The 14,409-nt window shown below is 36.7% G+C and overlaps 1 protein-coding gene and 2 long non-coding RNA genes across 3 annotated transcripts in view; 2 read left to right on the top strand and 1 right to left on the bottom strand.

Moving 5' to 3' along the window:
* Nucleotides 1–478: 478 nt before the first annotated feature.
* Nucleotides 479–1,885, bottom strand: LOC144428339 (uncharacterized). Its single transcript, XR_013478289.1, has 2 exons — nucleotides 1,569–1,885; nucleotides 479–816 (listed from the first exon to the last, which is right to left on the bottom strand). It is a non-coding gene; the product is annotated as an uncharacterized LOC144428339 (long non-coding RNA).
* The window catches only part of LOC144428340 (uncharacterized), a 283,628-nt gene continuing 270,246 nt past the window's right edge, over nucleotides 1,028–14,409 (top strand). Inside the window, exon 1 of the long non-coding RNA XR_013478290.1 lies at nucleotides 1,028–1,063. This is a non-coding gene — a long non-coding RNA (uncharacterized LOC144428340). The remainder of the gene's footprint in view (nucleotides 1,064–14,409) is intronic.
* On the top strand, nucleotides 4,356–7,084 carry LOC120337653 (ORM1-like protein 3). Its single transcript, XM_039405513.2, has 3 exons — nucleotides 4,356–4,590; nucleotides 5,816–5,967; nucleotides 6,130–7,084. Exons 1-3 carry the CDS (start codon nucleotides 4,417–4,419, stop codon nucleotides 6,263–6,265), a joined length of 462 nt encoding a protein of 153 aa, XP_039261447.1. The 5' UTR covers nucleotides 4,356–4,416; the 3' UTR covers nucleotides 6,266–7,084.

The following is a 14,409-nucleotide window of genomic DNA, read 5'->3' as shown; positions in this document are numbered from 1 at the left end:
CTTCAGACCTTGAAAACAGTCGAATCTGAGCACGATGGATTCATGTGAAACACGTAATATGCATTTAGAGGCAAAAATATCCCATCCTGAGCAGCACCGATCCACAACCTCCTGCCTATGGAATCAAAACATTAGACAAATTGGTGTACTGTGCGCATTCACAAATTTTTGCGAATCAAGTGTGCCTTTTGACTAAAGAAAATTTAGCATTGAAATGGTCAATCTCAATATCAACCTAGTATCTGCAGATAAAACCAATTGTTTTTTAAAAATACATTTTTGATGTGCTTTATTTTTCAAATATAATTTATAATTACTGTAAAGTGTGTGATACATTTGTTACCATGAATACTATTTGCAAATTAGCTTGAGTTATACCCCTCTCAAATAAAAGTTTAGACTCTTAAGTCGTATCTAGTAATATTCTTTAAACAAAAGGTTGCGGCTAGCAGGCTACCCATTAGAATTTCCTTTCAGATCACAAAGTCGCAATATCACGCCTCGCTTAAGTTTCATTGGCAACTGTATCTGGTTGTAGTATCGGTGTCCAACGCTAGACTGAAACCTTCACGACCAGACCCACCGAAATTTTTTTTTATTGATAGGGTCGTCTTGAAGTTGATTTCGTTAAAGCACAATGGACACTTTATCTCCACCAATCCACAGTAATGACAAGTTACTTTGTCATTACGATAAGCATCAATAAATGGATACTGAGGAATGAGGATGTATTATCAAGTCACGCAAGCTGAGGTCTTGTGCCACTGTGGTCTTGTTGCAACTTATACTTTGCCATCCATCTATTCGCACCCATATCTGTAAGATAATGGATACAGATAAGAGTTTTCATAAATTCTAACGATCAAGGAGTGTGAAATTTATGTCCATATCCCACCACAGCCACTAGTCGTAAATGAATTTGATTCCGGGTAGCGTATCTTTTTTACCAATGACAATAACAAGACATTTTGAATCAGTTGTACAAGCACCATTAGGATAGGATTTATCTGGGGGGGAGCCAGTTATTTGTTTTCAGAAGCATGGACTTGGATGGTGGGGAATGGTCGTAACCGATCAGCGGTCATGTGAACCACCCTCGGTGGGAGTGGAGCTGCAATCCTCTCTAGCACATAACTATCCCCGCATGGGATTGAAACCTGTGAAACTACCAGGGTGATCAGAGATGCGGTGGCGAGCGTATTCCTAAATGGCGAATTCAATTGAATTCTGGTTATTTTTTGCATGACCCCTGGTGTTAAACGTTAGTTATCTATTCAACCTTTCACACTTAGTAAAAGATTACCTGCTAATTAGGGAAACAATACCTGATTCCTTACTGTCTTACACAAGTCAAGTCTGCAACTGCAAGTAGGCCCACGCCTAGGCCTACTAATAACAGTAGTTGATTATTAGATTAATTCCTTACTGTCTTACACAAGTCAAGTCTGCAACTGCAAGTAGGCCCACGCCTAGGCCTACTGATAACAGTAGTTTGTCATCTGCTTTCCATTAAAATGAGGGAGCTTGTGAATATTTAAAGAAATTGATAACGGCACACTATCACTCACCATCAACGAAGTGCTGTCCGCAAACAGTGAAACACAAGTAAGATGGCTTCTGGACTTGACACCAAGCAGTTCTGGCAATAGATGATATCCACATTGCGCGACGTTCAGGATCTTTTGAAATCAGTGGAATATTACTGAAGATCCATTTCGTTGTCTATACTATACGTACAGCCAACAGAACAACGAAATAACCATTTTCAACAGCCAAACAAAACGCAAACGTATAATCCGACTTGCAACTGACAGGAGCCAAATGGACGTTTTTGTTTTATTGCCGTCCAGTAACAATGTCACGTGACCCGTGCAAGTCCTCTATATCTCTGTGGTTTACGCCGATTAATTGACCTTTGACCTATGCAAACGCATCGTTGCCATTGAGGTGTCGTTTGCTAGACGAGACTTTGCGTCAAAGTGGAAGCACCAGTTGTTGGAATGTTCCGTTCAAATAATTTTATACTTTTATATTCAAGTTTTTTGCAAATACTGAAAAGGGCCATTCTGCTAGTTGCGCAGCTAAGAATATAGATTATCATGCGATTCTGATAGGTTTGCACTGGGCCTCGGACTTTTGGCGTGTCGCTGATTGAAGTTTCGGGTCTAGTGTACCGTACCTACCGTAGTTTTGTACGTACCTAAAGTCTGAAGATACTTTTAGTGGGTGTAACATAACAACTTTCTCACGTGTCAATCCTAATTCCTAACCTCCACTTGACTGTCATCCAAGACGAGCACCCAAAATCGAACAGCTACAATCAATGATTAGAAGCATAGGCGTTAACTAAATTTATCTATTAAGCTGAATCAGCATCGTAGGTGTCGCTGCTCGAAGACCTTTCGTGGTCCCTCGCGACTCCTGTCACACATATGAAGTTCTTTTTTTTACTTATTGTATATCTTGCCATATTTCCGTGATATATTTATATTGATTGTGTTGACGAATAAATGATGATTGATTGAGCTACCGGTATTTGAGATTTTTTTCGTCACAGCGATCCCGATATGAAAGAGATCGCTGACGTCAGTCAGTTCTTTATCGGGGTCTCGTGTAGTTTCGTACCTAACGTACTTCTAGCTGGCGTAGCATAACAATTTTTTGATATGTCAATCCTAACTCCCATATGCCTACGCCATCCAAAAATTAGATCACTACGACATCGCGTCATAGAGCTGTAGAGCTTGCCAACTATACATACGATCGCCCGAAATGGCATTGGCGCCGACGATAAAGAACTGCTGACGTTATCGATCTTTCTCCTATTGGAATCGTTGCGACGAGAAAACGAGAGAAATAACTGCTCGATTTCGGGTGCTCGTTTGCGCGTCTTGGATGGCACTCATGGCAGTTCGTATAGTTTGAAGGGCTCTATTACGTGACGTCGTAATGACATAATTTTTGGATGGTGTAGTCAGGTGGGGGTTAGAATTGATACGTGAAAAAATTGTCATGCTACGTCCACTAGAAGTATGTTAGGTACGAAACTACATGAGACCCCTTTATCGTCGGCGCCAATGCCATTTCGGGCGATCGTACGTATATTTGACAAGCTCTAGGACGTGATTGTGATGTCTTAGTGACGTAATTTTTGGATGGCGTAGTCAGATGGGGACTAGGATTGACATGTCAGAAACGTGATATGCTACGCCTACTAGAAGTACTTGGAGACATTTAGTGAACTAGCCCCAAAAAATGTTTGGAGCTGGTCACGATCTCACTCCACACGGGTACCTAACTTACAGCAATATGTTTCAAATTTTGGGTCAACAGTTTTTGTATTGTTAATCATAACCCTCACCTGCCTGCGTCATTCAAAAATTACGTCACTTCAACGCCATCGTGACGTTAAAGACAGCATTGGCGCAGAAGCCACTTCGGGCGATCGTAGTTATACTTTGATAAGTTCTATAACATGATTGTGACATCGTAATGACGTAATTTTTGAATGGTGTAGTCAGGTGGGGATTAGGATTGACATGTGAAAAAATTGTTATGCTACACCCACTAGAAGTTCGTCAGGTACGAAACTACAAGTGATCCCATTTTGGAGTGGTGTATTGTATATGAACCACTAGCATGATACAGTGATAGGATTTTCATATTTTCACATCTTGGGGAAGAAGAAAGAAAATGAGATGGCTTATTAATCATGTGGCGTACTGCGACCTCTCGTCCGCTTACTACGGTAAATCAGTCAGATTATGTCGGCCTGTTGTTATTGTTTCAGATGCATTGACGGTAGAAAAAGCTGTTGTTTCTTTTATTTTCATTACTCCCGTGTCATGGCATGATACCCACATTGGGCTCAGCACACACAGAAACAATCATCGTAATGCTACCAAGCTCAAATCTTGAATAGAGCGTATCCTTGTATTTTTTCTTGTATATTCGTGTATGCTCTGATGCTGGAAGATTAGAGAGGATGGTATGTCCCTGTGTTGTTTTACTGATATTCTCTGTCACCCGGTGACATTGCACATGTATTACTTTTATGCGTCATGTTTTAAACCTCATTTGAAATTTTGACAACTTTACTGATTTATGTCTTGTGTGTTGTCATTTTTGTACCATGACGGAGTTCAAAATAATTATATTAATTCTACAAATCTAGTTTAATCTTTTCAAATCATGACTATTCTTAACCTGCTTGACCGGATTCAAAAGACCTAAATAAGATTAGTTCTAAAGTACCTAAGCATGTTAATGAAATTAGTAGCTTACAGCTATTTTTATCAGTACCATTTTCCACGCTTAAACGAGGAGGAATCGATTTTTGGCAACATCCATAAATTTTGTCTTGTTTTTATCTAGATTAGTGCCTATATTGTAAGTTTGAATTTATATTGGTTTAGCATGCTTGCGGGAACAGCAAATGGGTCCGATAACCCAAATGCAGTGGTCTGGAACAGCCCAGGAATCTGGCTCACTTACGTCATCATCGTAGCTTTTCTTCATTTTATATTTTTGAGCATGCCATGGTTTACAACATCTGTTGTTTGGACACTAACAAATGTCATCCACGATGTGGTGAGTTATTTGTTCCTGTTATCATGTGCATACAATACTTATTAGCTTTTGCTTTGACTTCACATTATGATTAATTCATCTCCATTGTGATTTTGTAGGCAACTCGTTGACCATTGAATGCCTTGTCCAAGCTGCAACAATGTTTTGAGGTGATAAAAACTCACCATGATAATGTTTTAAGATGAAAAATGAGTCATTATTGAATTATCTGTTTTGTTGATGTGGCACTTCAGGGAATTGTTTCTTTCCTGTTGGTGGTGTTGATATTAGTGATATAGTAATACACATGAATTGTGTTATTCAGAATCATGACTTCCAACTTACTCTTATCTCTGTTTTTCTTCGATATTTTACAGTTGTTTATATAAAGATCGTTTGTTTCTGCTGGTCAAGTCAAGATGGCTATAATAAAACTCCCAAAACTAGTGGTATTGTGTCAGAACTCATTTGAATACCGGTACTTATTTTTGCTTATTAAAAAGAGTGGTACATGATGTCTACCCATTAATGATCATTGCAATTCAAAATTTCAATTTAATGTAGTCTGATTACGGTATTTGTGTATTGTAAACTTGTGACCTAACACTCAGATATAACAAATGCCCACGACAGTCAGATGTGACACCACAATTGCTCTTAATAAGATTGTTTGGAAACGTTTTTGCCTCATGATCTCAATACTGCTGTTATTTTTATTTACTTACTAAATTGTTTCGAACAAAAGTTGGATAAAATTGAGCTTTGAAACACAAGTAAATGGATGAATAATTTGAATTCATGAGCAAATGTGCTAAAGTTGCAGACAATGAATAGTGTGCATGCGTGCATGTTAAGTTCCAAGTTGTATGAAAATGTATTGTGAACTGCTTGAGTCAGTTTCAGAAAGCTATTGTTTCCAACCATATGCATTATTATTATACCATCTGATCACTGTTGTGCAATTGTTTGTAGGAGTTTTATATTAATATAGGTTGACAGAAAATATGAAAAGATGGCTCAATAATATAGCCATGTGAACCATAGAATCAGGCAACATTGAGGGGTATAGCAATTCTTTCGTTTTATATGATGCTCAAATCTGCACTTCATTTTCTGGGTGACATTGTCCTATTATCACAATTCATGATGCTTATGGCTTGATTTATTGAGGCAGCTGATGTAATTCTGTTAAATTATGTTTGATAAATTGCTCCTCGTAATGTTACTTAAATTTGACTTTTTTCAGGGTATGTACTTCTTTCTTCATACAATAAAAGGAACTCCCTTTGAAACAACTGATCAAGGAAAATATAGATATTTGACACATTGGGAACAAATGGATGCAGGGACACAATTTACAGCAGCTAGGAAGTTTTTCATGACAGTTCCCATAGTTTTGTAAGTTTTATTTTTTATTTAATAAATTTTCCTATAATTATAATTTAGCATCTCATCTCAGTAAATTTTGGTAGTTAATTTTGGTTGCTCCAGTTAAATATTACTTTCTAAACAAAATTTTAAGCTGTTGCACTTATTAATTTAGAAATATATTTGTTTCAGATACTGTTTGGCAAGTTTTTACACAAAGTATGAATTTTGGCATTTTGTTTTCAATACCATGGCTTTGCTTATAACACTGCTCCCGAAACTTCCACAACTTCATGGTGTCAGAATATTTGGAATAAACAAATATTAAAATAAAGAATTTAAAGATGGCTCATCCTAGTAAAAAGTGATTAAGAAAATTATGTATAGAGTGTAGATCTATATGTCGTCGTCACTACTACACTTACATGCTGGGCAAAACAAGTTTTTGAGTGGGTTGGTTTCATTAAGTTTACTAAACTGAATAGGTATTTTTATATCAAATGATGGCGTATTGTTTACTTAGTGCTTTTATATTTAGACATGAATTATTTTTTCTCACTTTCACTTGAGCGCTGTTTCTTTCAAACAGTTTGTATAGTAGGCCTGGAATGCTGGTATCTTTTCAGTTAACGGCGCCTATCTATTGTGCATGGACTTGTGGTCAAGTTTTATAAATAGTGATGTCAGTTTCGCCTGGTTTACTCACTAGCCACTAGCACTATCAGAGGCCTTATCGCCTGTTTTCCCTGGTATTCATTGTTCTCACATGTATTTTTTAAGTAGTCTTGAATGGTGTGGCTATTATTAATATTATAAAATCTATTTAATTTTATTGAAAATGCATCATGGGTATATGGTAAACCATACTGTGTGGAGCAAATTGCAAAAAAATATAATTTTTTACTGTAATGGTAAATACTTCTTACGCTCCTTCATATTTGACCAAAGCAAGTAGATTTTTCAGACATCATAAAAGTAGGTGTTTGACTTGTATAAAATGCATTCTCAAATATTTTTTTTTGGTAACATGGCTTGGTGTATCTTTATGTATTTGGGTGCATTGGACTGATTTTAGCTCCTGTATAGTATATTTGTTTACTTGTATTTGTTTATTATGTTCTGGAAAAATACACAATTATCGTATACACATTAGTTGCCTGAACTTCAAGAGTTGATCTAGTTAAGTAGGCAAAGTCCCATGACTTGAAATCATTCATATTACTATTCCCCATCTTTGTTTTATATTTCGCAGCAGTCAACAATTTCCCAATGGATGAATTTCTGGTTCCCCTAGACCAGCCTTTTTTGGTCGCGGACTAATTTCTCAACGGCGGAAACCTTTGCGGACTCAAGGTGCGTTTATTGCAACCGTACTCTGTGTGAAGAAGCAATAAAACCAAACACAACGGAATTTGAACGAATTTCAAAATCGGAATTTCGCCGCAATCACGCGTCCGTAGTCAGAGTCGATTTTTTTAGTGTATATAATGGCCTTTTCTGTCGCACTATATTAAATACATGACAACGACGAGAATTTAAAATGTCTCTCTATTTTAATTGTGTTCATGGTAACTCGCGGTTGAGTCGACTTACGACAAAATGATATCATTACTTCTAATTCTAATGCCACAGCAATCTGCTAACATATTGCCCGATTATTACTTATCGATCCCAAAATCGGTAAGCATGTTGATAGGTAATTGTCTGTCTGTTAGATGAACGCGATATCTCACGAAGGCGAGGTTGAATCTGCTCCAAATTGCATTCGCATTCATCATATTTCGGACCAAAAGCCTATTGATTTTGGATGAATTATGTCGTATAATTAGCGAGTTATTAATTAATTAGTGATGGGACACGCGGTGTCACTATAGAGTCATGAATCGAAACCGCAGTTTCGATCGATAAGTCTTCGGTCCCCGACCGATATTCTCGTATTTAGTTTTGATACATATTCTTAGAGATCTTGCAAATTTGTTATCATCGTTAGAAAACTTCTACTATCTGCTATAAATTTCCAGAAAGTACAACTTGATTTAGTACTTGTTAAAAATATATTTAAAGTATATTTGTAAATCAAAAATACCGCCTTGCTTTATTATTAATTTAATGGTGATCATTTTAATCTGCGGTTGTGTTGACGAAATAAAAGCAATACTAATCAAAAAAAAATATCATGACAATCCGTGGACACAAAAAAGCGTGGTAATCTGCCCGATTATATTTTGTTTTGATTCGTATTTTTGTGAATTCAACAAATCTGAGCTGTTCGTACAATACTTACGGCGCTCCAGTACTGTACGTACCAATGTGGAGGTCTAAGGGAAAATGCCCTGGTACATATACTACAGTATCCCCCGAAATTTTGCGATTTGCAATGTCTAAAGAAGCCTTTTTAATCCGTCGCGTACAATCATAAAACAAAAGTTGTGGTGTTCTCCGTTTTATTTTCAGTTTTTTGTATTGCCGCTTTTTAATTTAGAAAATTTGGGTTGCCACCATTGACGCCTACTAAAAAAAAATATTTCTCGTTGTTCGAACTCGCGAGAAACACCACGCGTGTGCTCGGGTTTTCGTCGAAAATTCGCAAGTGAGTTGTGTAATCCAATCGTTTTGACCTGTCGCGTCACCTGTTACCACATTTTCGAATAGTGAATTGCTATTTCTAATAGTTGAATATTCGAATATATGCCCAGCCATACTCAGTAACTAGTAATAATTGACTTGATTAATGTTATGTGAATAAACTTGCTTTTTATGTTTTATGTGAATTTTAACGTAAATCGTAACTTGGCTGATAGTTAACTTTTGCAAAAACGTTCGCGGCTCGCAGTGAATTTCTGGCTCGTTGCGGACTCATTCAAACACTTCGCGGACTCGGGTTGGGAAACACTGCCCTAGACCCAGATATGTCAAATTACTGCAATCATTTAATATATTAGCGGTCTCTATTCTTTTTCGATCAGTAGCGCAGTTTTACTACCAAATCTTTTATCAATACCCACTTGACACTCCTAATATTTAAGCGTCGTATTACGTCATTATACAGAAAAATAATTTTGCCTCCGCCCCAAATTTTGGGCCGTTTTCGCTTTTGATATAAATCACTAGCTTATTCCGTAGTCGAATGGATGCACTTTTTCATGCGGCAAAATCGACTGAAATAATGTAAACATTTCCTCCATAATCAGGCTTAATCCGGCCAGCGACTCTTCACTGAATTATAGCGACAAAACGGCGGTTTTGACGATAAATTAATTCTATAATCTACGTTAGAGGAGTAGATAATATTCTTTACACATAGCAGAATTTATTGTGAGACACATGCAGACTATAAATATATTATAATCTAACAATTTAGTAAACAGATACTGGTTTAATGAGCCTACAATGTAATTATAGTTAATTATAGACAAATAGCAACATAACGCAAAAAAGTTGATACTGAACATTACAAAGAACAATCTGAGAACTCGGATTGGTGATGCCCAACCAGTGTGCCACAAGAGCTTAAAATCAGGGGAGCAGATACGGTTATAAAGCTCACTTCACAGCCCACTAACTAAGTCTATTATCTGTAACTGGACCCCCCTCAGGAAAGTGATTTCCCGCACCTGCTGGGATAAGATAAACTACGCCGAGTAGAAAACATTTCCCTTTTCTTATTTCGGTCCACCAACCTGTCAAGATATAAGCCATAAAAATTGATTCCCATAATCTAATCTCAATCCTTGTACACATAATATTATTCCATACATATTGCGGTCTTAAACCGCTATTTATTATATCGAGCCGAATTTATTACCGTTAAATAACAATGTCGAAAACACATTTCCTGAGCACCGCGATTATAATTATTGTGACAGATATAGAACAGTATGTTGCCTGGTATTCCATAGAATTTCAGTCTTATAAAATGTAGTGAAAATCTTGAGGTTTGTTGTAGCTTAGTGCACACGATTTTCGAGAGGAAAGTAGTATTAATGTTTATTGTTAATTGAATTCTGATTATTAGAAGAGCAATATAGATATTCACTATTTTCACACTACACAGATAGTCAACAGCAATATATGGATAGCCAAAATGTGGACCGAATATCGATTTTGAATTGTTGGTGATTAGGCGGACTAAACAACGTCGTCAAACTACTCTAGTACTGTGAACTCACCGGCGTAATTTTGCATTAAGTTAAAGGTAATTAAAGCGTTCTATGGTCTAATTTTGAACAGTATTCTGGTTCTATTGGAAGTTGCATTTGGCTAACACTGCAGTGGATTAAACTTTAAAGACATACCAATATCTTCAAATATTACCATTGCATTATATATTAGAAATGACAGTGAACCTAACAAATCAACGTTAAAATGTGCTCGATCTCTGCGCCTGACCCATTGCTGTAACATATTTTCAGGTGAAATAACGCATACCAGACTAATTTTCGTCTCATATCCGCTATATTTTATAGGTATACTTTATTGGGGGTAATCTGATTCTGTAACCAGACTTTTCGTTACATTGTCGGTATACATATATACTTGATTCGATAGTTGATGAAAAACATGAAGTTCATAAATTATATCATCAGTCAAAGTCGGTTCATATGTGACTTAATCCGACCTTGACTGAATAATACATCAAACATTTGATAAACGAAATAGAGTGGTAAAAACGGATTCTACAATCAGTTCTTCAAAGCATATTTTCGGTACGTTCATTACATTAAACGTAATTGCTTGATTGCCTGCCTGACTGTCTAAGGTTCCTAAGCATACGCATTTCTATTTAACATTTATCAAATTACGCGACGCGAAACAATAATTAAATAGAGAAAACAGAGGTTGAACAACATGCTCGTGAATATATAAAAGTTCCGGAACGAGTTTTCCTGCACCATCGAAGACCGATTCCGAGGTGCGGTCGAATTTTATTGATGAAGGTTTCAAAAATTCATAGGTAGATAGATAACTAAGTCAAGTTTATGTAAATAGCAAGCGTCAAAAAATTCCGTATAAAATATATAGAATCGAATTCATCAAAATAAATTTTGTGATAACCCACCATTGAGAGTAGGTTGACCGGTGAAATCAACGCAAATTAAAATAGCAATAAAAAAAAATTCAAGTATGTATTTTAAAATAACAAAATCAACATAACTCGGGGTAAAACCAATTTAACGCTAAACTTGACATTGGCTTTTTTATTTCTGAAGTCCGAAAAAGCGAGGCGCAATCGTGATGGATGCATTCTTCAGCAATAGCTAGATTCATATTTTCATAATGATATATATTTCAATAGAAAAATACTTCACCTTCCAATCACATTGAAACTTCCGGTTATATTTATAAAGAGTGCGAGATTTTTTGAAGGTTTGCTTGACATTTTGTCTCGACAAACAATCTCTAAACTTTGCACTGTGTACGGCATAGCCTGCTTGTGATTACTTGAAACAATAAAATCAGTGTATTAAAACGTAGGGTTAGGGGAAACACTATGACATCATAATAAAAAGTTGACAAGTTGAACTCAAAACGAACTAATAGCTACGATGGCATCAATTCGGCTACTGCACTTTATTCTATCAATTTCAAGTTGTTGATTGATTTTCAATGCGAATTTTTCTCTGAAAATGATTAATTTATGAAGAACGATGAGAGCTGCTGGAAGAATAGTTTCTTCAGCGTTCGAGAATCAATGCTCTAAGTCAGGGTGGTCCAAGCTTGTTGGCTCCGCGGACCACAAAATTATTTTTGCATTGTTCGGGTGCCCCAATAGTGCAAGAAATAGGCAAACAGTTCAATACAAAACAAACACTTTTATTGTGGAAACACATTGATCAAGATTTGTCATTTATCGAACTGGAACAAGCAAAAACCATCAAAAACTTACTAAAATCTGCAAAAGTCTTTCTATAACTACTTTTAGTGTTAGCTTTCAAAAGGAAAAAGTGCTTCCGAACATCGAGGGTAATTACTAATATAAGCAGCATTTTTGTAATTCTGTTTATGCTGGTTGCAAAAAACACCCAACATGAATTATATTGTTAGACCATAACATTAATATATATTTAGTTATCAGGCAGAGGCTAGGGTTACCATATTTTTGTGACCTTAAATCGGGACGCCTCTGAAGACCATAGCTGTGATTTTTTTAAATTTACCGATTTTACATTATAGGAGCCTATACTTAACCATCCCGGCGGTCTTCATTGACCACAATATTGTCATCGAGAGTTCATGCGCTGCCTGTCTAAATATCGGTTTCAGTTCGAAAAATAGAAAGGAATTTACTTTAATGCTAAGCACCCTTTTGTCGCACGGGGCTTACACATAACAAGTTGTAACAATTATCCGCTAACAAACAAAACCACACATCCCCCTTCAATAAGCATGCTACAGCTACACAGTAACAACAGTATCGAGAACATTGCTAATATTCCTGTATTATGCTGACTGTCTAAACGCCAAAGCGGGACTTCTGTCTGACCGGTCGGGACGCCGGGACAAGACGTTAAAAGTGGGACTGTCCCGCATAAAACAGGACGTATGGTAAGCCAAGGCGTAATCAACCAAAACTAATAGAATCCGCACTCAATTTCAAGTTTTCTACGATACCAAAATTGTTAGCATATATTCTCGACCAAAAAGATAGAAAGCCAGATAACATCAAGACTGCCAAGAACATCAACATCGCTAGTTGCCTCAGCTATCCATAACATTAGTCGATTCAGTGACCTTAGTGACGTAACAATATGTCTAAAGATTATTCTAGGTAATTTTATGACGAAACAACGCTAAATGAGATTTTTTGATTACTCTCCGAATGCGACGCGGGCCACAGATAATGAAGCCGCGGGCCACATGTGGCCTGGATTTGGACCACCCTGCTCTAAGTTGTCTAATAGTGTTTCTGTAACTGTATTCGCTTTTTTAAAACATCTTCATCGTCTGAGCTTTCATTGTCGCTTGTTTCTTATTCCAGAGCTGTCTAACCAGATTTCGACCATTTTATCATGTTCCGCGATCGATATTTTCTGTTTATTTCGGTTCGTCTCTCACAATTTGCGGACCCAATTTAGTTGTAAAAATCTCCTTCCAGCGCCGTCTATATCTGCTTTTCCTGCATATTTAATAAACAATGTTGCCGAATTCATGCCGTGTGATTACTGTCTGGTCTATGCGGTCCATGTCAAGATTGAGAAGGCACATTCACTCGTTATGAAAGTTTCATAGTGGACTAAGGCTAAAAACGTCAGCGAGTGGATTGTCTGTTCTCTTGAAAAGGCTTAAAGTAGAAAAAAAGAAAAAAGACTGAGATGGCAAAATTTTGTTTTTAGTCCCCCAAAACTAATTCCATCTCATAGATTGCGTCGCTCTGCACGGCTCTGTGCGTTTGCAGGAATGTAACTCACCGAAAGGTGGATGCAAACAGCGAAACGCATGACTGATTGGACACAAATTTCTCTTGAATGAAAATCAATGGGATCATATCCATAGTTCAGCAATGCTACGTGGTTGAATGATTTGTGAATTTTTCATTAGAAAACTTTAATCAATAAATTATAAGATTGTAAAAACAAATCATTGGAAAAAGCGAAACTTGCTGTTTTCTGCAGATCTAAAAGATAGATTGAAATATTTTTCACAACTGCTGAAGCACTTATACTTTAACTGAGATAACGGGAAAGTGCATCCAAAAAGTATTTTTTTTTTCTTCCCTGATAAATAACGCCAAATTTTTTGTTCCTCATAACAGAGCCGTTATATAATGGCTCTGCTCATAAGGTTTGTTTAGTTCCGACAACTCAATGCTATTTTTCATTCTTTCCTCACACACAGCTGATTTCAAAAATTCCGAATTATCAAAGTTAGAATCGCGTATCTTCCCAATTTATATATATATATATATTTTACTTCCAGGAGGGTTTATTAACGGACTAGAATCAACGCCTACAAAACTTGAAATGAAAATGCCGATAGATGGATGATAGTGACATGAGCCAGGTTGAAAGTCGATGGAAGTATAATTTTCTCTGAGCGAAACTCTCTCACAAACTTATTGAAACCATGAAACCACACGCATTAGCATTTCAGGAAATAGAGTACCTGAAATCGCCATAATTCAGACATAAGTGCTGCATCTACTAAAAACTAGGCAATACAAGGATTGTAAAACTTGCCGATGCAACAGTAAGGCAGACTTGCTCAAATTTCTATGGCTACACTCTTCTTTTTTATATTAAAAATATATCATTCCACTCATTCAGAAAAAAAGGTTTGCCACCACTGGTCTAGAAAGAGATACAATTGGAAACACCACACTCATTGACGTTCTGAAAAAACTTGTTTTATAAACTTTGACCATGCTTATCATGTCAAAAAATATTGAAACGTTACAAAAATCCCTTGTTAATAAAAATGCCCATGCTCATGATAACCGAAAACCCGCCGTCCCGTCGGGTAAACATAAATGTC

This window comes from Styela clava, chromosome 10 (genome assembly GCF_964204865.1).
Source record: "Styela clava chromosome 10, kaStyClav1.hap1.2, whole genome shotgun sequence".
Classification (NCBI taxonomy): Eukaryota; Metazoa; Chordata; class Ascidiacea; order Stolidobranchia; family Styelidae; genus Styela; species Styela clava.
This window is presented reverse-complemented; position numbering and strand designations above follow the sequence as displayed.

What these genes read in the sequence shown, in the direction of transcription:
- LOC120337653 (XM_039405513.2), top strand. Translation starts at nt 4,417, where the DNA reads ATGCTTGCGGGAACAGCAAATGGGTCCGATAACCCAAATGCAGTGGTC. An exon ending in CAAATGTCATCCACGATGTG is followed by an intron (nt 4,591 to 5,815) that starts GTGAGTTATTTG and finishes GACTTTTTTCAG; the next exon opens with GGTATGTACTTCTTTCTTCA. An exon ending in ATGACAGTTCCCATAGTTTT is followed by an intron (nt 5,968 to 6,129) that starts GTAAGTTTTATT and finishes TATTTGTTTCAG; the next exon opens with ATACTGTTTGGCAAGTTTTT.